A 25,505-nucleotide genomic window follows, 5' to 3' on the forward strand; every position below is an offset into this window, starting at 1 on the left:
CCAAAAAAACCAGCTATAATATTTTGACTTCATAAGTTTAAACAGACCCGGCTGTTTTCCCTGTACTTGTGGCTCCTTTTTGAAACATCACAATGGGGTTTTCCAACAAGATTTTGAATTTTTCAGCTTGAGGGTGACCTACGGTGCTCTGTTGAGTGTGTTCCTGTCCTAGGTGCCCAGCACTGGGCCCAAGCTATTTGCTGAGTGGATAGATGCTGACTTCACTTTGGGAACCAGCAGCACACACTTACGCCTGCCAGATTCACAATTTATAAATATTTACCATCAGGATTTTATTTTAACTTTAATTAGCCCAACTGTTAAGGATACCTCCGAAGTGAGAAATGTAATCCATTACTTTGCACCAGATGCAGCTTCCGCAGTTGGTCTTCTACCTCGGTTTATAGTGAAGGGGACACAGACCTCAAATGACTAAAGCATGAGGTTTTACGGTGAACTGATTGGAACATAAAGCAGACCAAGCTGGAAGATGAATTCAAGACCAAATGTAAATTAAAGAGGGTGAAAATTTCTCAAGCTGATATGCCCCCAGAAACTGAATTCTACAGATGCTCAAAAAAAGGACTGCTTGTTGAGTTCTTACTTGAAAGTCAGTTAAAAAAAGAACCATTAAGATAGCTTGTTTTTGTTTTAGGGCATTAAAAACAGAGAGCACTGCTTGATGATGGCCGTTGCCTGTGGATCCATTTCCTGGATTCAGAAAAATCTGAATATGAGATTACACCTTCCAAGGTGTGTTTACCAGCACATTAGCTGGTGGGAGGTGTGTGTTTAAAAAAAATAAATGCAGAGTCAAATCCTCTCACTAAATTCCATAGGAATTTATCATCTAGTTCAGTACCTCCCAACCTCTTAAACCAACACGTACTTACTACAAAACTGAAAAGTGTGTATCCCTCATTCACTCTGAAAACCCTCCTTGAGACAGTCTATCTTTCTGCACAGCCCAGAAGCCAAGAGGTTTCTTGTCTAGTTTCACTTCCTTAGTTTGTATTCTGAAGAGAGCTGCTGATTCCTCTTCCTTTTCCAACATGTGACGTTATCTTGGCCCACTGCAGGCAAGTCCGCACACTCCACGTGCCTCTCCTCCCTTTGTACACCCTCACCAACACCCTCCCAAGAAGAAGCTGCCCGCTCCTGCCAGCCCCAGGGGGACGGGGGGTGGGTGGGGGTGGGGAGGAAAGTGCTAACAAAAGGAGGAAGCCAGACCCTGGGTAAAGCTATTGCTTGCTGTGGGCGCACACTCTGGTCCGGGGTCAGATAAGGACATACCACCCTTCAACAGGCAGAGGCTGTATCCCAGGCGCGGAGCTGCATGCTCTTACACACGCCCTCCTTTACCTGATTCTCATACCAACCCTGTGTGTGAGAGATACCTGTGAGGTCGGGATGAGTAGCCCCCATTTAACATGGGAGTTAAACTAAGGCAGAAAGATGTTCAGCAGATTATGGAAGCCACTTCACTGGGGAATGGGCTTTCTTGGTGGCTCAGTGGTAACTGTCTGTCAATGCGGGAGACTTGGGTTTAAGGCCTGGGTTTGGAAGATCCCCTGGAGAAGGAAATGGCAACCAACTCCAGTATCCTTGCCTGGGAAATCCCATGGACAGAGGAGCCTGGTGGGCTACAGTCCATGGGGTCGCAAACAGTGAGACAAGACTTAGCGACTAAACAACAGCTCGGTTGGGGAGTGGCACCAAAGGACTTGAGTGCAGGTCTGTCTGAAGCCACAGCCTGCCCGCTGATCTGTGAGGTCACAGGGCCTCGGGCACCCCACCCTTGAGGACCCGTCACCCCTTGAACCATCATCACAAACTCGGTCTTCCCTGCCTACGACCCATGCTACTTGGCGTGTTAGTTTTCTTTCACTTGATGAGCTATTATAGTTTTTTCCTAGCACACATTACAAAAGCATTTACGTGCCCCGGGAGCCCTCCCACCCTCACCCCACAGCCGGGGCCTCCAGCAGGATGAGCCGCACCCAGGCAGGCCCTCCACTGAGGAATCTGGGGCTCCTTCTGGACACAGTCTTCAGTGAACCGGCAGTTGTGACAGTGGGGTCACCTGAAGCAGACGGGAATGGGCATATTGCTGACAAGGTCTCAGGGGAGAGAAAGGGTCTCACACTGTACTGGGAACATTTCTCTAAGCCAAGGATGGAAAATCTATGGCCTTCAGGTCCACCTCCTGTTTGTGTAAATAAAGTTAATTGGAATCCAGTCACACTCATTTGCTGAGGTACCACTGGTGGCTATTTTCACGTTACAGAGGCCAAGTTGAGTAGTCGCTACAGAGACTGCAGGGCTTCCCTGGAGCCTCAGCTGGTAAAGAATCCGCCTGCAGTGCGGGAGACCTGGGTTCGATCCCTGGGTTGGGAAGATCCTCTGGAGAAGGGAACGGCTACCCACTCTAGTATTCTTGCCTGGAGAATCCCATGGACAGAGGGACCTGGCGGGCTACAGTCCAGGGGGTCACAAAGAGTTGGATACGATGAACACTTTCACTTTGCAGAGACCACAGCCCAAAATGTTCACTGTTTGACCATGTGCAGGGCAAATTTGCTGGTAAGTGCTGATTAAGAGATAATATGCACATTACCTATGTTTCCACTGATGGGTAAATGTGAATCAAGTTTAACTCAATTTCATGTTTACTTACTGAATGGCTCCTACGTGATAATCTTGGCTAGGAGCTGGGTTTATAGAGATGAACAAAGCTGGGACTCCATTTTCTGGAGGAATCAGGATGGAAAGAAATAATTTCAATACAACCCAGTATTAGATGTCAGAGCAGGGTTTGATGTTTCATTTTTCCTGTGAAGCAGACCTTGGAAACCTGACCTTTTTGTTCTTTAAAACTTGGAAATTCTAAAATCATAGTATTACATGGGCTAAGATCTCTCTCTCCATTTTTTTTTAAAGCATAAATAGAGATGAAACTATAATTCTGTGAAATTACTCATTAACTTTTACAGGAAAGATCAACTTATTGGAATTTTTCATAATTGCCAAATTCGCTTTGGGCTTTCTACTACACAGTTCTAATCTCTGTGTGGAGAATGTAGAAAAGAAAAGGTATCAAGACATCAAGGGAAGCAGGGTCAATGAAAGAGCTAGACTTTGTTTTAAGATTGAGTTTTTAAATTGAAATCTGTTATTAACTGGGTCACACATTAACCCTCTGCTGAAAAAGGCATAAGGGATACAGACAATGGCCAAGAGTCTCGACTAAGATTCTATCATCTACTGCCCTTGCAACTCCAACGAAGTATCAGGTGAATTAAGTGAAAGAAAGTGAAAGTGAAAGTCTCTCAGTCATGTCTCTCTGTGAACCCATAGGCTATGCAGTCCAGGTAATTCTCCAGGCCAGAATACTGCAGTGGGTAGCCTTTCCGAACCCAGGGATCGAACCCAGGTCTCCTGCAGTGCAGGCAGATTCTTTACCAGCTAAGCCACAAGGGAAGCCCCAAGGTGAATCAAAGGGAAGACCAATTTCTACATCCTATGGAAGTGATGAAATTAACTATCCTTGGGCAGAACAAAAGAAGATGGGAAATAATGGTGCCGCTTCACACCTGTGCGACTGTCCTGCCCTGATAACTGTTTATTTGTCCTGGCTATTGACAACTTCTCGAGATCATACAAAGACATTTTTTTTTTTTTTTTTTTTGAGCTTAAAAAGGAGAAACAGAATGCATCCGTTTCTAGGGCAACCTGAGCTTGGAAGCTCAAGGCTTTGCTTCAGAGAGCGCATCCCTACACACATGGTGGCCCATTGTATAGTAACACCCCTCCTCCTCATTTACCTCATCCCATTTAGGAAATTAATGCCACAATGTGAGATGATTGTTGATGCTCATTATTAAATCATTTATTCATCCCACACAATGATTCAGAATTATTCATTAAGCTCACTGGAAGGAAGCTGGGTGTTACCTCCAAGTGGTGGTTTGAGGAGGGGTGTGCTCTTTAAAAGGATATTTTATAACAACACAATTATCATAATTAAAAACTACCCTGATATTCTGATGAGCTTTTGACATATTTTTGAGGACTGGCATTTTAGCACATGGAGATAAATGAGACTGAAATAGTATTAGGGAATAATATTGCTGTGGGGGATAAAGAAGCTGGAGGCAGTATTAAATACCATCTGTCATCATCACCCCCAATTTGATCATGGTCTTTAAGTTAATGAATTTCACAAAATGTCACCTGAACTACTGGCTTTCCGAAATGAGTTCCAGAATCACATGGCTGTGACCTAAGCAATCTCCTGCATCACTGAATTGTGGGGGCCTGTATTCCCCATGGAATCTTCTGGGGAGATTCACCTACCCGAGCTCCCAAGTCTAGTAGGTCGTGCAGGCTGCCATGGAGCTGTGACTACATCTGATCTCTATCTCTGCCCAGCGGTGCCTGTGGCTTGTTCTGAGTCTGAAAGGTCACTAGGCAAAGGGCCTGGTTTGGGAAGCCACGCCAACTGGCAGGTGACTGCAGGAAGGGCACCCTTCTTTCTGCTTCTCCCTGGTTGAGCGGGTCTAGGGGAAGATTGCAAGGAGGTGAACAAGAAGAGTAGCCTGTTCATACATGAAGGGGTTGCCTGGTGGAACAGCAAGGGGCCATTCGGGGAGAGAGCAACTGACTGTGAGGTGAACCTGGAAAGCGAGTATGGGGGTCAGAACACAGTCACACGCATGGCCTCACCCAAGATGGAAGGACCAAACTTGGAACACTTGCCCAACACTTGGAACACACCATGCAGAGGCTGCATGCAGGAGCTCCACGGAGGGACCTGGCCTTCCAGCAGGCACATGGTGGGCGCTAAATAGAGAAATGAGCTGGGCCGGTCGGCCACCGAGGGAAGGAGCCTGAGGTGGAGGTTCAATTCTTCACTCATTCCACAAACACCAATGAAGCATTCATTATGAGCTAAGACCTGGGTCAGGCCTCCCCTGCACTCAAGGAGCTCAGAGTCTAGGGGGGCTTCGACACCTACAAATGCGCTGGAAATAAGGGAAGCTAGAGAAGAACCCAGTGGGTGGGACTGGGGACACCTTGTGCAGAAGGCGAGATTGCGTTGGCCTGATGAAATGGAAGAGGCAGAGACAGTGGTGAAAGGTGAGGTCTTATCCTGAGGGTCAGGGGCCTCAGAAGGGTGGTTGCTGTGGGGCTCCACACCCTTCTGGCTATAGGTGGAGAACAGACCAGGCTGGAGCAAGAGTGGGGCGGGAACTCAGCACTATTGCTACAACCCAGATGCCAGGCAGGGGTGGCCTAAAGAAGCGGACAGGCTGGAGAGAGATTAAAGAGGTAGGATTAAAGGCACAGGTGGTATCAGTCTTTCTGGGCAACAAGGCCTGAAACTAGAGATGAATCCACCAGGGTTCCCGTGTCAGATGCCGTTAAGAGCTGATAAGATTATTAACAATAGCCAAGACGTAAGAAGCAACTCAAGTGCCCAGGAACAGATAATTCGATTAAGAAGACGTGGCATATACATATACATACACATACAAATACACACAGAGAAACAATGGAATATTACTCAGCCATAAAAAAGAAACACTACCACCAGCAGCAATGTGAATGAACCTAAAGACTATCATGCCCAGTGAAATAAGAGAAAGACAAAGACTATATGGTATCACATGTACATGGAATCTAAAAAATAATACAAATGGATGTATACGCAAAACAGACTTACAGACACAGAAAACAAACTTGTGTTACAAAAGGGGAGAGGGAAGGGGGAGGGACAAATTAGGGGGTATGGGATTAAGAGAGAGAAACCACTATATATAAAAGGGATAAGTAATGAGGATACATTGTATAGAACAGGGAATTATATCCAATATCCTTCAGTAACTTATAATGGAGTATACTGAATCACAATGTTATATACCTGAAACTAACACAATGTTATGTACCTGAAACTAACACAACATTGTAAATCAATTATACTTCAATTTTTTAAAAAAAGAGCAAGTAAGAAAACTACTTCCCCTGCTCTATCTCGTGCTTAGCAAGATTATAACCCTGATTATAACTTGACTTTCCATGTTGCTCGGCCTACAGGAAGAGACTGCCTTGCTGGGGTGAGGTGGATGGTTTCAGCCTTGCTCCAAATTAATAAAATTCTGTTCTGCTGGAATACCAGTCTCTGTGAGCTGGGGCAATTGGAGCCCACCCCTGAGACACAGACCAGCTCTGGGTGCACCGTCAAACCCTCCCTGAGCTCGGGGGAGCTGCAGCCCTGACGTGCGAGAAGGCTGATACATCCCAGACTCGATGCCACCGTCTGGAGTTCCTGGTGGATGGGCAGCAGGCTTTCCTTGAGGAGGCCCTGTGAGAGTTGGTGGGAGGGGGGCTCTCCCTTTGGAAGTGTCTCCAGCTCTCAGTATCTGGGAGTGTTCGTGGGCTGCTTGTGCTCGTCCTACGATGGATGAGAAACCCAGAAGCACACGCCACTCAAGGGTGTGGGTGACCAGGACAGAGGACAAAGAGCAGCCACGGGGATGGTATTTGCATGGTTTAACATTTGATATGAAAGGGATCGTTTCAGTGGCATGAAGCGCTCTTGCTGGTATTACTCTCTGTTACAAAGCAGTTTCCGTGGGGGTGCTGCTGCCATCTTGACACTTCATTTCCTTGTCATCAGCAACGGTTCTCTGCACCAACTCAAGCATGGCAGAAAATTTCAAAGGCCTTAATAGAAGTTTTCCAACTTCATCTCCATGGAACAGTTGGAAAATGTCGCCAATTATGCAAGCTTTTTGAAAAATGTCTTGAAAAGAGAGAAGGGCCTATTGTCCTTTCTGCAAGTAAATGTGAACACATTAAATGCTCAAAGATGAAAAGAGTGTCAGGAGTTTTTTTTTTTCATGTCATAAAAGCTTTTATTGTGAGGTAGTGTTTTTATTTCCCCCCCTTTTTCCTGATCTTATTTTATCTTAATTGGAAGATAATTGCTTTACAATGTTGTACTGGTTTCTGCCACACAACAACACGAATGAGTCATAATTATACAGGCTTCCCTGGTGGCTTAGATGGTAAAGAATCCACACGCCAACACAGGAGACCCTCGTTCAATCCCTGGGTGGGGAAGATCCCCTGGAGAAGGGAATGGCTACCCACTCTAGCATTCTTGCCTGGGAAATCACATGAACAGAGGAGCCTGGGGGGCTAAGGTTTATTGTGAGGTAGTATTTTTATTTTTTCCCTTTTTTCCTGATCTTATTTATTTTAATTGGAGGATAACTGCTTTATAATGTTGTGTTGGTTTCAGCCATACAACAAGGTGAATGAGTCATAATTATATATATATATATATCCTCCTTCTTGAGCTTCCCACCCCTCCAGGTCATCACAAAACCCCAGGCGGGGCTCCCTGTGTTATATAGCAGCCTCCCACTAGATAGGGATTTTTTTTTTTTTTTTAATGAATGTTTGCTACTGGGTCAGACCACTTCCTTCTCCCTACACCCTAGCAAATAAAAGAATGTATTTAAATTTTAGAAGATTTTGATGAAGTACACTCTTGGAAGGATCTGAAAGGAGGCATTAGAGCCAAAACAAGAGACACAACAGTTGTCACAACTGGAATCCTGCCAAGTCACTGGTAACGCAGGGAATCAGCTGAGAATGCGCCACTTCTCAGGAGAGGAAAACTGTAGGGGCTCCCAGGAGGAGAAATGAGCTGTGTGGGCTGGCGAGACACTTGGGCCATCGGAACTGGAGATCTCCGGTGGTGGGGCATCTTCATTTTGGGTGTGTGTGCATGCACATGGGTACATGCCATGTGTGTGATTAGCTTAAAATTCACAGCAGGGTAAGATCAGACTAAATAGATTTCTTTGCCTGCTTCTGGACGAGAACTCAGCCCACTTCATAAAGGAACAGGAATGAGGCTCCCCAACCTGCCACATCCCAGGATTTCCCTGGGTTTCATCTAATACTGGTAGGAAGTGTGGCTCTTAAACATCGACTGCCCCTGGGCAAATTTCTGCTTCCCAGAGCAATGAGAAAAGATAACCCTGGCCTCTTCCTCCGCCTGGGGCACCTACAGCCGCACTCAGACACCCTTCCCATACCCCCACCCTTCAGGGTCCCCATTCTCAGCAGTGAGCAGTTACAACTCAGCCCTCAGCTAGGGGGCTGCTCTAACGAGGTCGGGCTGTCTTCTCATTGAAGCGTCACAGCCATCCTGCGAGAGCTGCCTCCGCTGTTCCTTCTTGACAGACGAAGTTGAGGTTTGCAGGCTAAGGTCACACGGCCACGAGTGGCAGAGCTGGGTGAAAACCCAGTTCGGTCTAAGGCCCCGCCCTCTCTCCCCTCCGCCTGGAGAAGGATCTGGACGCCTCCTCTCCAGACCGGGCTCTCCCCCCCGCCCCGCCCCCTCCCCGCAGCCCCGGGCCTACCTGCCTCCACGAACTTGTCTGCCATCTCCTTCCGCACGGACTTGGTGAGGTTGAAGTAGTCGTCGTCCTCGCCGATGCTCTGCAGGAAGAGCGGGATGTGCTGGAAGACCACGGCGTGCCGGCAGGCGCGCTGCCCCGCGGTGCGCAGCTGCTGCTCCAGCCAGCGGTCGTGCTCCTGCTTCAGGGCGGGGCACCTGGACGCGTCGTACAGGAACTGGGAGTTGAGAACGAGGAACAGGACACCCCCGACCCAGAAGCTGAAGTAGTCGTCTCCCCAAGTCCGCTGGAACTCCGCGATGGTCTCGGGGGTGGGGACGTTGCCCACGTCGTGGTTGCCGCTGACCAGCACCAGCGGGATGTCGCTGTCCACGGTCCTGAGCACCCGCTGCAGGTCCTCTGTCTGCTCCTTCCGCCAGGGCCTGCCTGCAAGAGAGGACCCTGTTCTGAAACGGCCGAGGCTGTTCGTGCCTTTCCTAACGTCAAATAAGAGAGAATAATCCAGAAAGCCACTCAACGGGACCCATGGAAACTGCAAAGAGCAGTCATGCTAAAAACAAATCAACATATGAAGTGGGGAACCTCTGTCCCCCTTCCCATGGACATTCAGCAGCTAGGTGGCCACCTGACCCAAGGTTGCTGATGGAGCTGATGGTGCAGGCTCATTCTAATTGTAAATATTAGTGAAGCTGAATTTCTATCTTTTATTTAGAAAATAAATGGAAACAGTTTCTGCCCTGCTTCAATGGATCATCAAATGCACCCCTGAGGTGTGTGGACACAGTTGTGAATGCTAATCTCCAACAACAGGTATTTAAGTTTTCTCTGTTTTTCACAATACACATGACTCTGCAGGCTGTGTGACCATCTTTATGGGAAAAATTTTTGAATCCAAATGGCTACATCAATTGGCCTGTGCATCCTGCCAAACCTCCCTCTTATGGAGGAAGACATATTTTATATTCTACTGACAGTTGTCTAGGAGCTTCCTGGGTAGCTCAGTGGTAAAGAGTCTGCCTGCAGTGCAGGAACTGCAGAAAGACACAGGTTCGATCCCTGGGTTGGGAAGATCCCTTGGAGCAAGGCATGGCAACCCACTCCAGTACTCTTGCCTGGAGAATCCCATGGACAGAGGAGCCCGGCAGGCTACAGTCCACAGGGTTGCAAAGAGTTGGATACAACTGAAGTGACTTACCATGCACACATGCACACAATAGTGTCTAAGAGTGCAGGGGCTCAGTGCCCTAAGGTGAAGCACATTCCCCCTGGGACTCCAGAGTCATCATGGAGATGACTGTTTGGACAAAGAGTGAGGTTCCCCCCTCCCTCAGTTTCCTGGCTTCCACACTCCCTGTAATAATGTTTTAAAGCCTTAATAAATGGGTTTTGAAATGACCAATTTAACCTCGGATCTGTTTCTTTTTGTGCTAATTTATTCAACAAATATTTATCGAGTACCCACGATGTGTGAGGTACTGATTTAGTTACCCGGGTGAGGTGTGAGTCAGAGACACAAACCCTTCCTTTCAAACTGGTCAGTCAGATATTCTGTCAAGTAAATTACAGCAGCACACCCATCTGTATCATATATTACTAAAAATGATTGAGAAAACTAGAGTGGGGAAAGAACAGAATTTCTGATAGTCCTCGGGAATAAGCTCTGCATCCTGCAAAGACAGCAAAAGAGAAACAGTGAAAGAGAGCAGCTCACCTTCACAAGGGATGATTAAAAACTCACCTGAAAACTCCTGCCATGAGCAGATGAAAATTATACCCCACATTCCATTTCCAACATGAATTAAAAAGAAAGCAGAAAAATCTTTATGAAGCAATTGTAGCCAAGATCATAAAGCAGAGGTATAGAAAGTCAGAAAATGGGCGGATGTGAAATAGGAACTGCTAGAACTAACTCAGAGCCTGTTGGGCTACCGACCTCCATGGGGTCACAAAACAGTCGGACATGACTTAGAGACACACACAGAAAGAGACAGAGAGACAGAGAACCACCTCAGGCAAGAAAGAGAGGGGAAAGACAGTCATTTCAGCAATTACAACCACAGGGAGATCAGCAGTAGTGAAATTTCCTTTGCTGTTAGGTTGCTAAGTCATGTCTGACTCTTTGTGATGCGATGGGATTTCCCAGGCAAGAATACTGGAGTGGGTTGTCATTTCCTCCTCTAGGGGATCTTCCCAACCCAGGGATCAGACCCACATTTCCTGCTTGACAGGTGGATTCTTTACCACTAAGCCACCTGGGAAGCCCTGAGATTTCCTTTATGGCCAAGTATAGGCCTGTTTTTCTAAATATCCCATGAGAGCATGTAAAGAATGTGCATTCTCTAACTGTTGAACATAGAGTCCCTCATATTTCCATTCAATCAAATGTGTTAATGGGGTGATTCAAATCTCCTATGCCATTATTCTTTGCTTTTGGCCTATTGAATCTGTATCAGTTTCTGAAAGGTTTGGTTAGGTCGCCACTGTAATTATGGATCAATCCATTTCTCCTTATAATTCTGCCAAGTCTGGTGTTCACTTACTTTTAGCTATGTTGTTAGATGCTTCAGAGTTCAGAATTCCCATATCTCACAGAAATATTTTAAAGTTTAATCCTAATAAAATACATTTTAAAAAAAGAAACAGGTGGATATATATTGATGTTCTGGAAAGATCTGTAATATAAATTAAATTAAAAAGGAAAGACATGGAGGGGTAAAAATTACACATGTTTTTAGAAAGGCTTATACATATTCATATCTTATGGACAGAACTTTTCCAAAGATACAAAGGAAAGTATTAACTCCAGTTAAAGCTAGGAAACAGAAGTGGGAAGTGAAGGGAACTTTCATATTTGGTTTAAAACCCTTTATACTATATTTTAAAAGTTCCTTCCTTTCTTCCTCACTTTTTGCAAGCTTATGTTATCATTTTCATTTTAAAAAAGAATTAAATTTTAGGGCTTCCGTGGTGACTCAGGGGTAAAGAATCTGCCTGCTGATGCCGGAGACATGGGCTTGATACCTGGTCTGGGAATATTCCACATGCTGTGGAACAACTAAGCCTGTGCCTGACAACTATTTAGCCTGTGCTCTAGAGGCTGGTAACTGCAACTACCGAGCCGATGTGCTGCAATTACTGAAGCCTGTGTGCCCTAGAGCCTGTGTTCTGCAACAAGAGAGGCCATCACACTGAGAAACCCTCACATCGCAACGGAGAGTAGCCCCTGCTCCCCACAACTAGAGAAAAGCCTGTGTAGCAACAAAGATCCAGCACAGCCCAAAATAAATAAATTAAAAAAAAAAAGAATTAGAATTTTAAAAGCTTTTTCTTTTCTTTTCTTTTTTTTAAAAGAATTAAAAAAAATCCTTAGCTCCGGGATCCTAAGGATGAAAGAAGATTCAGGGGAGGCCAGTCAGGTGGCTGTATTTCCAGCAGAACCCAATCTTGGGGTGAGTGGAATTTTCTGGAGAAAGGCTGGCTGACCCACACTAAGAGCTCAGGTGAGGAGAAAAGCAGGTCCTGCCTGGCACTGGGGACCAGGAAGCCTCTCCCTCAGTGGTGCTGGGGATTTGCCTGTAGCCAGCATCTGCCTCGTCACTAGTCTGGCCTGACCCTGAGGCTCCTGATTTGAAGAGACCATTGACTGATGTTGCTTCTTTAGCTGACCTTGGACTGTGCTGTGTTGATTCTAAGGCCCTCTAAGACCCCAGTGGTCAGTTCTTTACCCAGCTGAACAGACTGTTGGTTACAGAGGATGAATCCTTTATGACTTCAAATGAGATAAACCATCTCAAAAGGACTCTATGAATCAAGAGCAATTTATCACTACTTTTCATAACCCATTTCCTAAAAGACTCCAAAGCCACCACAACTGTCTCCTTTCCATTGACTTGGGGATATTTTCTGACACTCAATTCTAGCCAATATCTACTGAATGCTTACTCCAGGCCAGGCACCGTTCTAAAACCTGTTTGAGTACTAACTCAGTTGACAACCAGCGAGGGACTTGAACTTGGCGCTCCAGCTATGAGTGTGGGCTCTCACTGCAGCATCCTGATCCACAGGACGAGGACTTTATAATACACTGGAGCCCAGAATCTCTCCCCTTCTTGATTTTCAAAAGACATTTCATCACAGTGCTTCACAGACGGCCTAAGCCAGACACAAATAATGTTTATGCAGCTAATGACCATGCACAGAGAAGTTCAAAGTGAGCACCTCAAACAAACGACTTGATTCAAAACTTGGAAAGGAGGCCTTGTCTAGAAAGCAATTTATAGTGAAGAGCTGTGAATTATACATAATAATAGGTATGTTTCAATAGCTGTGAAATATACATAATAATAGTGTCTGTTTGTTTCCAAACTTCAGAAGGATGCTGCTCTTGGACAATAACAAATAATCCCCAATAACCTGTTAAAACACATGAAGCCCATCTTCCCTGGATCCCCTCAATCGGAAACGAGCCTCCCAATGGATAAAGAAGATGTGGTGTGTGTATATACACACACACAATGGAATATTAGTCATAAAACAGAATGAAATAATGTGATTTGTAGCAACATGGATGAAAACAGAGAGTGTCATACTAAACAAAACAAGTCAGACTGAGAATGAGAAATGTTGTATGACGTTCCTTTTACTTGGACTCTAAAAAGAAATGACACAAATGAACTTACAAAACAGAAACACTCACAGACTTAGAAAATGAACTTGTGGTTGCCAGGGGGATGGGATAACTAGGAAGTCTGGGATGGTCATGTACACACTGCTATGTTAAAACTGGATAACCCACAATGACCTATTGTACAGCACATGGAACTCTACTCAATGTTACGTGCCCTCCTGGGTGAGAGGGGGACTGGGGGGAGACTGGATACATGTCTGTGTGTGGCTGAGTCCTCCAGCTGTCCACCTGAAACTATCACAACCTTGTCAATCAGCTATACCCCAACACCACCTCTTATCCTTTTCCATCAGAGGGCAGACAGAGTGAAAACCACAACCACAAAAAAATAACCAAGCTTATCACATGGGTCACAGCCTTATCTAACTCAATGAAACTATGAGCCATGCCACGTAGGGCCATCCAAGACAGACAAGTCATGGTGGAGAGTTCTGTCAAAACGTGGTCCACTGGAGAAGGGACTGATAAAACATTTCAGTATTCTTGCCTTGAGAACCCCATGAATAGTATGAAAAGGCAAAATGATGTGACGCTGAAAGATGAACTCCCCAGGTCAGTAGGTGCCCAATATGCTACTGGAGAAGGGCAGAGAAATAGCTCCAGAAAGAATGCAGAGACGGAGCCAAAGTGAAAAGAATGGGCAGTTGTGGATGTGACTGGTGATGGAAATAAAGTCCAATGCTGTTAAGAACAATATTCAATAGGAACCTGGAATGTCAGGTCCATGAATCAAGACAAATTGCAAGTGGTCAAACAGGAGATGGCAAGAACGAACAGCGACGTCAGGAATCAGTGAACTAAAATGGACTGGAATGGGCAAATTTAATTCAGATGACCATTATATCTACCACTGTTGGTAAGAATCCCTTAGAAGAAAGGGAATAGCCCTCACAGTCAACAAAAGAGTCTGAAATGCAGTACTTGGATGCAATCTCAAAAACGACAGAATAATCTCTCTTTGTTTCCAAGGTAAACCATTCAATATCACAGTAATCCAAGTCTATGCCCCAACCACTAATGCTGAAGAAGCTGAAGTTGAACAGTTCTATGAAGACCTACAAGACCTTCTAGAACTAACACGAAAAAAAGATGTCCTTTTCATCATATGGAACTGGAATGCAAAAGCAAGAAGTCAAGAAATACCTGGAGTAACAGGCAAGTATGGCCTTGGAGTACAAAATGAAGCAGGGCAAAGGCCAACAGAGTTTTGTCAAGAGAACACACTGGTCATAGCAAACACCATCTTCCAACAACAAAAGAGACGACTCTACACGTGGACATCATCAGATTGTCAATACCAAAGTCAGACTGATTATATTCATTGCAGCCGAAGATGGAGAAGCTCTATACAGTCAGCACAAGACCAGCAGCTGACTGTGGCTCAGATCACGAACTCTTTATTGCCAAATTCAGACATAATTTGAAAAAAGTAGGGAAAACAACTAGGATATTCCAAAGGAAAGTGAATGCGATATTCATTCAGTTGTGTCCGACTCTTTGCAACCTGAAATTCTCTTGCTTTTTCTATGATCAAATGGATATTGGCAATTTGCTCTCTGGTTCCTCTGCCTTTTCTAAATCCAGCTTGAACATCTGGAAGTTCTCGGTTCACTGGAGTGGGTAGGCTTTCCCTTCTCCTGGGGATCTTCCCAACCCATTTAGGTATGACCTAAATCAAATCCATTACGATTATACAGTGGAAGTGACAAATAGATTCAAGGGATTAGATTTGATAGATAAGAGTGTTTGAAGAACTACGGCAGGAGTTCATAACATTGTACAGGAGGCAGTGATCAAAATCATCTCCAAGAAAAAGAAATGCAAAAAGGCAAAATGGTTGTCTGAGGAGGCCTCACAAATAGCTGAGAAAAGAAGAGAAGCAAAAGGCAATGGAGAAAAGGAAAGATACCCATCGGAATGCAGAGTTTCAAAGAACAGCAAAGAGAGATAAGAAAGCCTTCGTCAGTGATCAATGCAAAGAAATAGAGGAAAACAATAGAATGGGAAAGACTAGAGATCTCTTCAAGAAAATTAGAGATACCAAGGGAACATTTCATGCAAAGATGGGCACAGTAAAGGACAGAAATGGTATGGACCTAACAGAAGCAGAAGATATTAAGAAGAGGTGGCAAGAATACACAGAAGACCTTCATGATGCAGATAACCATGATGGTATGATCACTCAGACATTCTGGGGTGCGAAGTCAAGTGGGTCTTAGGAAGCATTACTATGAACAAAGTTAGTGGAGGTGATGGAATTCCAGCTGAGCTATTTCAAAGATGATGCTGTGAAAGTGCTGCACTTAATATGTCAGCAAATTTGGAAAACTCAGCAGTGGCCACAGGACTGGAAAAGGTGAGTTTTCATTCCAGTCTCTTAAGAAAGTCAATGCCAAAGAATGTTCAAACTACCACACAATTGTACTCATCTCACAAATGAGCAAAGTAATGCTAAAAATTCTCCAACCTAGGCTACAACTGTACGTGAACCAAGAACTTCCAGATGTTCAAACTGGATTTAGAAAAGGCAGAGGAACCAGAGATCAAATTGCCAACATCCACTGAATCATCGAAAAAGTAAGAGAATTTCAGAAAAAAAATCTACCTCTGTTTCATTTACTATGCTAAAGCCTTTGACTGTGTGGATCACAACAAACTGTGGGAAATTCTTAAAGAGATGGGAATACCAAACCACCTTACCTGTGTTCTGAGAAATCTGTATTCACGACAAGAAGCAACAGTCAGAACTGGACATGGAACAATGGACTGGTTCCAAATTGGAAAAGGAGTATGTCAAGACTATATATTGTCACCCTGCTTATTTAATTTATATGCAGAGTACATCATGTGAAATACTGGGCTGGATGAAGCACAAGCTGGAATCAAGATTGCTGGGAGAAATATTAATAACCTCAGATATTCAGATGACACCACACTGATGGCAGAAAGTGAACAGGAACTGAAGAGCCTCTTGATGAAAGTGAAAGAAGAGAGTGAAAAGCTGGCTTAAAACTCAACATTCAAAAAATGAAGATTATGGCAGCTGGGCCCATCATTTCATGGCAAAGTGTTTGGGCAACAATGAAAACAGTGACAGACTTTATTTTCTTGGACTCCAAAATCACTGCAGATGGTGACTGCAGCCATGAAATTAAAAGATGCTTGCTCCTTGGAAAAAAAGCTATGATCAGCCTAGACTGCATATTAAAAAGCAGAGACATTCATTACTTTGCCGACAAAGGTCCATCTAGTCAAAGCTGTGGTTTTTCCAGTAGTCATGTATGGATGTGAGTTGGAATGTAAAGAAAGCTGAGCACCAAAGAATTAATGCTTTTGAGCTGTGGTGTTGGAGAAGACTCTTGAGAGTTCCTTGGGCTACCAGGAGATCAAACCAATCCATCCTAAAGAAAATCACTCCTGAATATTCATTGGAAGGACTGATGCTGAAACTCCAATGCTTTGGCTACCTGATGCAAAGAGCTGACTCATTGGAAAAGGCTGATTTTGGGAAAGATTGAAGACAAGAGGAGAAGGGGACGACAGAGGATGGGATGGTTGGATGGCATCACCAACTCGATGGACAAGAGTTTGAGCGAGTTCCAGGAGTTGGTGATGGACAGGGAAGCCTGACGTGCTGCAGTCCATGGGATTGTGAAGAATAGGACACAACTGAGTGACTGAACTGAAATGATACCCCAATACAAAATAAAAAGTTTAAAGTTTGAAGAAAAAAAAAAAAAAGATGAGCCTATCTTGTGCAGCTTTTTCAGAACTTTCTATACTCCCACCTGGAGGCAATGTGTTGATGTGGAGTCTATGACTCTTGGGTTTGGACCTTGGCTCTTGCCCTTTACAAGAGCCTTGTGTGGCCTTGACTGAGTCACCCAGGTCCTCTGAGCCTCGGCCTCATCATGTGAGAAATGGGAATGAAGATCCCCACACCTCAGGGCAGCTGTAAGAATTCCTACCATGATGATTCCAGACTTTGGTACAAACAGGTATGCAAAATGTTATCTGTCTTCCCTCCACACTCAGACCTGACTGTATTAAATCTTCCCTCTTTATCAGTAACCCAACTGTGTACACATAGCAATCATTTTTTGGGACTTCCCTGGTGGTCCATTGCTTAGGACTCCATGCTTCCACTGCATGGTGCATGGGTTCCATCCCTGGTTGGAGAACTAAGATTCTAGAAGCCAGGCAGTGTGGCCAAAAGGGGGAAAGAAAATAATTTCTGAAGGAATGAAAACATTCTCCAGGAATATAAATAATTTTTAGGTAAGAATTTCAAAGTGAAAGAGTAAATTCTAGATCGTAAAAACCCAAGTTGAATGAAAACATCTGCATTATGCTAAACATGCTCATTGGTGGATATCAGAATTTGTTTAGGGTCAGAATAACAACACCACCTTAGAATTAACATAGCTTATAGTACACCTTAGCACAGCTTCCTAAAAACGTCATAATATCGTAGCAAAGCCCAAAGCCAAACCTCACGAGCGCCAGGAGAAGAAAAAAACGGAAACCTGGCCAAGGATCCAGAGCGCCCGTGAGATGTTTACTAAGCAAGGCTCTGTGCTTTACCAAGAAGATAGGGAGTGAGGTAGGAAAATAAAAGACTCTGGCTAAGGAAGAAATGTAAAAAAATGACTCAAAGGGAGGAGGAGAAGGCTTGTTCTGGGCTGGAACTGGATGAGGGGCATCTGCTGAGAAGTGGGTACAGAGACCCACTGAGAGAACAAACTCTGAGGTCAGCACGCACCTGCTGCATGCGGAGGATAACTCTGCCTGGGACTGGCAAGGGCAGTGGGGAAAGCCATGATGTGTTTAAAATACCTTTCTTAAAGACAATGCAATAAATTAAAATTAAACCAGGAGGTAAAGAATATTATAAAAATAATAACAAAATACTATTTGTACCATTTATTGACTTCGAATTTTTGACATGATGTGGTACTATGAAATGTGTAACTAATTATTGTCAGTAGTCATCAAAGAAGAGACTATCTTGCTGTCTTCAGATCAGCCTTAAAATACATTGATAAAACCTCTGAGCTGAAGAGAAATAAACATCCTTCACTTGATAAAGGACATCTGTAAAAAAAAAAAAAACCTAAGGCTAACATATACTGAGTGCTTTATGACTAGGAACCAGGCAAGAATGTCTGCTCTCACCACTTGTGCACATCATGTTAGAAGTGCTCACTAGTGTAATATGGTAAGAAAAAATAAATAAAAAGCATACAGATTGGAAAAGAAGAACTAAAATCACCTATTCTCAGAAGATATGACTATCTCCATAGAAAAATCCCAAGAAATCTTGAAAGAAAAAAGCCTCCTAAAATTGATAAGGGAAATTAGCTTGATTATTGTATGAAAAATCATCATATAAAAATTAACTTTATTTCTATATACTGGCAATGAAGAAATGAAGGTATAAGTAGAACGATTTAAGAGATATTTAGGAGGTATAAACTAGAGGAATCTTTGCTGTGTTGACTACATGAAAGAGAAGGATTCAAACATAATTTCCAGACATTTGAGTAACTAGAAGGTTAGCCATGTCATTTATTGACATGGAAAAGACTAGGGAAGAAACAAATTAGAGATGAAAATCAAAACCTTTTTTTTTTCAATATAAAAGTTGATGTATTGGTATAGGTAACATAAGAAAAAACAGACAAATTAGACTTCATGACAGTTAAAAACTTTTGTACATCAAAAGACATCAATAGAGTAAAAAGGCAACCTACAGAATGGTAGGAAATATTTTCAACTTATGTATCAGATAAGGCACAATATCCAGAATATATCTATAACTCCTAAAACTCAACAACAACAAACAACCTGACACAAAAGTAGGTAAAGGACTGACGCGATACCTTCAAAGAGGATACAAAAATGGTCCATAAACCCATGAAAAGATGCTCAACATCACTAGTCATTCAGTTGTTGGTTCAGTCACTCAGTTGTGTCTTACTCTTTGCAACCCCATGGAATGCAGCACACCAGGCCTCCCTGTCCATCACCAACTCCCAGAGCTTGCTCAAACTCACGTCCATCGAGTCAGTGATGCCATCCAACCATCTCATCCTCTGTCATCCCCTTCTCCTCCTGCCTTCAATCTTTCCCAGCTTCAGAGTCTTTTCCAATGAGTCAGTTCTTCCCATCAGGTGGTCAAAGTATTGGACCTTCAGCTTCAGCATCAATCCTTCCAATGAATATTCACAATTGACTTCCTTTAGGATAGACTTGTTCGATCTTCCTGCAGTCCAAGGGACTCTCAAGAGTCTTCTCTAACACCCCAGTTCAAAAGCATTAATTCTTTGGCACTCAGCTTTCTTTACAGTCCAACTATCACAACCATACATGACTACTGGAGAACCATAGCTTTGACTAGATGGACCTTTGTCAGCAAAGTAATGTCTGCTTTTTAATATGCTGTCTAGTAGGTTTGTCATAGCGTTTCTTCCAAGGAGCAAGCATCTTTTAGGGAAATGCAAATAAAAACCAAAATAGGATACCACCTTAAATCCATTAAGATGGTCACAACAAACAAACAAACAAAAAACCTGAATGTAACAAGTGTTGGTGAAGATGTGGAGAAATTGTTAACTTTGTACATTGTTACTAGAAATATAAAGTGGTCCATCTGCTATGGAAAACAGTATGGTGGCTCCTCAAAAACTTCAAAATAGAATTAGCATATGATCTGGCAATTCCACTTCTGGGTATATGCCCCCCAAAGTTGAAAGCACGGTCATGATATCTGTATACCAATGTTCACAGCGGCATTATTCACCATAGTTAAAACGTGGAAACCCAAATGTCCATCAGTGAATGAGTAGATAACCAGAATGTGGGATATACACACAATTCAGCTTTAAAAAGGAAGGGACTTCTAACATAAGTTACAACATGGAACAGTCTTGGAACAGTCTTGAGGACATTATGCTAAGGATAACTTGCCAATGACAAAAAGACAAATATATGATTCCACTTATATACTGGAGTTGGCATTTTAAGTCAAAGCACAGGTAGGCTCTGAACTGAGCCTGCCTCTGTGAGGGGTGCCCTTTGGGCAGGATCCCTTCTCAGCCTCAGTTCTCTAGCCCTTAAAATGGAAATTTTGTCAACTCCTTTATGGAGATGCTATAAGATAAATGAGATCATGCCTTAAGTGCCCGATGTGTGGTGTGTGTTCACCTGCTTGTCTCTGAGCCCTAACCCTCTCCCCACCAAGCCCTCCCAGTAATAAGGTGAGGAGGATGGATGTGAGACCTCAGGTCATTGTGGATCTCCTGGTGTCCTCCTTAATCTCAGGCTCAGGCCCCTGGCTCTGCTGCTGTCCCCTGAGCTGTGCAGGGAAGGACAGCACACACGTGCATGCTGACACCCTGGCACGCGAGTGGGGAGACCATCCAGCTCGCCTTTACCTGGTAATTTGTTTGTGATGTCTGGAGGCCACGTGGCACAGAAGAAAGATGGATGAATGGCTGGACAATGCTAAGACCCTGGTACTGAGGGAGAGCCCTGCCAAGGACAAGAACTTCCAATGCCAGCCCCCAAGATCTCTGGGAATACCATCACAGGTGGCCCTCTGTCACATGAAGGTTAGAAACAGAGCAATCACATTAGGGCATCTACTAAATGGCTAATATCATAAGCTGAAACTCTCTGCAAGGTCAGTTAGAAATAAATTTATTATATCTAGTGTCCAAGCAATTTCATTTGTAAGAATTTATCATACAGAAATATACTCGTGTGCAAGACATGACTATTCACTGTAGTATCATTTGAAAAGTGAAAGTGTTAGCCCCTCAGTTGTGTCTGCCTCTTTATGTGATCCCAAGGACTGCAGCCCACCAGGCTCCTCTGTCCATGGAATTCTCCAGGCAAGAGTACTGGAGTTGGTAGCCATTCCCTCTCCAGGGGATCTTCCTGACCCAGGGATCAAACCCAGGTCTCCCACATTGCAGACAGATTCTTTACCATCTGAGCCACTGGGGAGATTCATTTGAGAAGATATAAAAACGTGAAATGACTTAAATGTTCATCAATAGAGAGTATGTCCTTATTATGGAATAAAGAACAGGTAAATGTGTATAATATAAATGTATATTTGTGTATAAATATGTAATATAAATATATAATAAACAGGTAAGTAAATATATACTGTTAAGACTTGCAAAACTATGGCTTGGGCAGAAAAGTTAGTTGAAAACAGTTAAGTTGCAAGAACTAGTATAAGTAATTCTGTTGAAAATAAGTCAATAATTAGTATATTCAGAGAAAAAAATTTCTGGAAAAATATGGACAAACTATTAATAGTAATTATCTGTGGGGGACTGGAATGAAAGAAATCATTTCAGTTTCCTGTGAAGTCTGAATTCTTATAATGACCATGAGTTACTTTTATAATCAGAAAAACAAGACATTTAAAACATAACAAATGCACTAGAATTAGATCTTGTTGAGTAAACAAGTATAAATATAATATTAATGGAAACAAATACAAAACAAATGACAAGGCCAATGTGCAAGACAAGTTCATCATTCTCAGAAAGAAAGAAAATAGAGAAAAGACCAGGAAGGTGTTTTCTAAAAACTCTTTTTTTAAAAAAATTTCATATAGACAGAATCTTACAATATGTGGTCTTGAGTAGCTGGCTTCTTTCACTTATCACTATTTCCAAGGCTCACTCCTGTCGTAGCTGGACATGACTCCATTCAGTACTTCACTCCTTTACTGCTGAGTGATATTCTATTGTATGGATGATACCTTGTTGACTTTATCCATTCATCAGTTGAGGAACATATGGACTATTTCCCTTTTTGGCTATTATGAATAATGCTGCTATAAACAACTATATACAAGTGCTTGTATGGATGTATCCTTTCATTTCTCTTGGGTATTTCTCTAGGAGTGGAATTTCTTGATCATATGGTAACTGTGTTGCTAATCACTTAAATAACTGCCAGACTGTCTGCCGAAACATCATTTTACATTTTATATCCCTACCAGCAATGTACAAGGGTCCTAATAATTACAATACTTATTATTTTCTTTTTGGCCAGAGCCATCCTAGTGGGTATAAAGTGGAATCTCATTGTGGTTTTTATTGGCATGTACCTAATGAGCTGAGCACCGAAAAATTGATGCTTTTGAACTGTGGTGTTGGAGAAGACTCTTGAGAGTCCCTTGGACTGCAAAGAGATCCAACCAGTCCATCCTATGGGAGATCAGTCCTGGGTGTTCATTGTAAGGACTGATGCTGAAGCTGAAACTGCAATACTTTGGCCACATCATGCGAAGAGTTGAGTCATTGGAAAAGACCCAGATGCTGGGAGGGATTGGGGGCAGGAGGAGAAGGGAACGACAAGGGATGAGATGGTTGGAGGGCATCACTGACTCGATGGACATGAGTCTGAGTAAACTCCAGGAGTTGGTGATGGACAGGGAGGCCTGGAGTGCTACGATTAATGGAGTCGCAAAGAGTCGGACATGACTGAGTGACTGAACTGAACTGAAGAGCTCTTTATATATTAAGGATACTAGTCCTTTATCAGATATATAATTTGCAAGTATTTTCTCCTTTCCATGGGTTATCTATTATCTTTCCACTTTCTTGATAATGTCCTTTGAAGCACAAAAGTTTTCAAGTTTGATAAAGTACAATTTACTTGTTTTCTTTTTTTTTTTTGTCATTTGTGCTTTTAGTATTATATCTAAGAAATCACTGTGTAATACAAAGTCATGAAGGTATATGCCTTTGTTTTCTTCTAAGAGTTCTATGGTGTTAGCTTTTACTTGTTCTTTAATACATTTTGAGATAATTTTTGTACATGGTGTTGAGGCAGAGGTGCAAATCTAGCCTTCTACATGTGAATATTCAGTTGTATCCACCACACCATTTTTTTTTTTTTTAAGTTGGAGGCTAATTACTTCACAACATTTCAGTGGGTTTTGTCATACATTGACATGAATCAGCCATGGAGTTACATGTATTCCCCATCCTGGCCCCCCCTCCCACCTCCCTCTCCACCCGATTCCTCTGGGTCCTCCCAGCCCACCAGGCCCGAGCACTTGTCTCATGCATCCCACCTGGGCTGGTGATCTGTTTCACTATAGATAATATACATGCTGTTCTTTCGAAACATCCCACTCTCACCTTCTACCACAGAGTTCAAAAGTCTGTTCTGTACTTCTGTGTCTCTTTTTCTGTTTTGCATATAGGGCCATCGTTACCATCTTTCTAAATTCCATATATATGTGTTAGTATGCTGTAATGTTCTTTATCTTTCTGGCTTACTTCACTCTGTATAATGGGCTCCAGTTTCACCCATCTCATTAGAACTGATTCAAATGAATTCTTTTTAATGGCTGAGTAATATTCCATGGTGTATATGTACCACAGCTTCCTTATCCATTCGTCTGCTGATGGGCATCTAGGTTGCTTCCATGTCCTGGCTATTATAAATAGTGCTGCAATGAACATTGGGGTGCACGTGTCTCTTTCAGATCTGGTCTCCTCAGTGTGTATGCCCAGAAGTGGTATTGCTGGGTCATATGGCAGTTCTATTTCCAGTTTTTTAAGAAATCTCCACACTGTTTTCCATAGTGGCTGTACTAGTTTGCATTCCCACCAACAGTGTAAGAGGGTTCCCTTTTCTCCACACCCTCTCCAGCATTTATTGCTTGCAGACTTTTGGATAGCAGCCATCCTGACTGGCGTGTAATGGTACCTCATTGTGGTTTTGATTTGCATTTCTCTGATAATGAGTGATGTGGAGCATCTTTTCATGTGTTTGTTAGCCATCTGTATGTCTTCTTTGGAGAAATGTCTGTTTAGTTCTTTGGCCCATTTTTTGATTGGGTCATTTATTTTTCTGGAATTGAGCTTCAGGAGTTGCTTGTATATTTTTGAGATTAATCCTTTGTCTGTTTCTTCATTTGCTATTATTTTCTCCCAATCTGAGGGCTGTCTTTTCACCTTACTTATAGTTTCCTTTGTTGTGCAAAAGCTTTTAAGTTTCATTAGGTCCCATTTGTTTATTTTTGCTTTTATTTCCAATTTTCTGAGAGGTGGGTCATAGAGGATCCTGCTGTGATTCATGTCGGAGAGTGTTTTGCCTATGTTCTCCTCTAGGGGTTTTATAGTTTCTGGTCTTACGTTTAGATCTTTAATCCATTCTGAGTTTATTTTTGTGTATGGTGTTAGAAAGTGTTCTAGTTTCATTCTTTTACAAGTGGTTGACCAGTTTTCCCAGCACCACTTGTTGAAGGGGTTGTCTTTTTTCCATTGTATATCCTTGCCTCCTTTGTCAAAGGTAAGGTGTCCATAGGTTCGTGGATTTATCTCTGGGCTTTCTATTCTGTTCCATTGATCTATATTTCTGTCTTTGTGCCAGTACCATACTGTCTTGATGACTGTGGCTTTGTAGTAGAGTCTGAAGTCAGGCAGGTTGATTCCTCCAATTCCATTCTTCTTTCTCAAGATTACTTTGGCTGTTCGAGGTTTTTTGTATTTCCATACAAATTGTGAAATTATGTGTTCTAGTTCTGTGAAAAATACTGTTGGTAGCTTAATAGGGATTGCATTGAATCTATAGATTGCTTTGGGTAGTATAGCCATTTTGACAATATTGATTCTTCCAATCCATGAACACGGTATGTTTCTCCATCTGTTTGTGTCCTCTTTGATTTCTTTCATCAGTGTTTTATAGTTTTCTATGTATAGTCTTTTGTTTCTTTAGGTAGATATACTCCTAAGTATTTTATTCTTTTTGTTGCAATGGTATTGTGAATGGTATTGTTTCCTTAATTTCTCTTTCTGTTTTCTCATTGTTAGTATATAGGAATGCAAGGGATTTCTGTGTGTTAATTTTATATCCTGCAACTTTACTATATTCATTGATTAGCTCTAGTAATTTTCTGGAAGAGTCTTTAGGGTTTTCTACGTAGAGGATCATGTCATCTGCAAACAGAGAGAGTTTCACTTCTTCTTTTCCTATCTGGATTCCTTTTACTTCTTTTTCTGCTCTGATTACTGTGGCCAAAACTTCCAACACTATGTTGAATAGTAGTCCACCACACCATTTTAAAGATTATCCTTTCCTCCAGTGAATTGTCTTGGCAAACCTGTCAGAAATCAATTGACCCTAAATGCGAGGGCTTGCTCCTGAACTCTGAATTCTATACTACTGACATCTATCCTTATGCCAGTACCACACTGTTTTGAATACCATGCCTTTCTAGTAAGCTTGAAATGAGCAAGTGTGACTCCTCTGATTTTGCTCTTTTTTAAGGTTGTTCTGGCTCTTCTGGGTCTTCTGAGTTTCCAAGTGAGTTTTAGGATCAACCTGTGGTAACTGCAGAATCA

The 25,505-nt window shown here is 42.8% G+C and overlaps 1 protein-coding gene across 1 annotated transcript in view; it reads right to left on the reverse strand.

Annotated features, from left to right (window-relative positions):
* CPPED1 (calcineurin like phosphoesterase domain containing 1) overlaps positions 1-25,505 on the reverse strand; it is a 142,045-nt gene that overhangs the window by 36,240 nt on the left and 80,300 nt on the right. The window contains exon 3 of the mRNA XM_065924351.1: positions 8,439-8,861. Within this exon, the coding sequence (XP_065780423.1) occupies positions 8,439-8,861 (423 nt within the window). The remainder of the gene's footprint in view (positions 1-8,438; positions 8,862-25,505) is intronic.

The sequence above is a fragment of the Muntiacus reevesi genome, chromosome 2, assembly GCF_963930625.1.
Source record: "Muntiacus reevesi chromosome 2, mMunRee1.1, whole genome shotgun sequence".
In the NCBI taxonomy this organism is placed as follows: domain Eukaryota; kingdom Metazoa; phylum Chordata; class Mammalia; order Artiodactyla; family Cervidae; genus Muntiacus; species Muntiacus reevesi.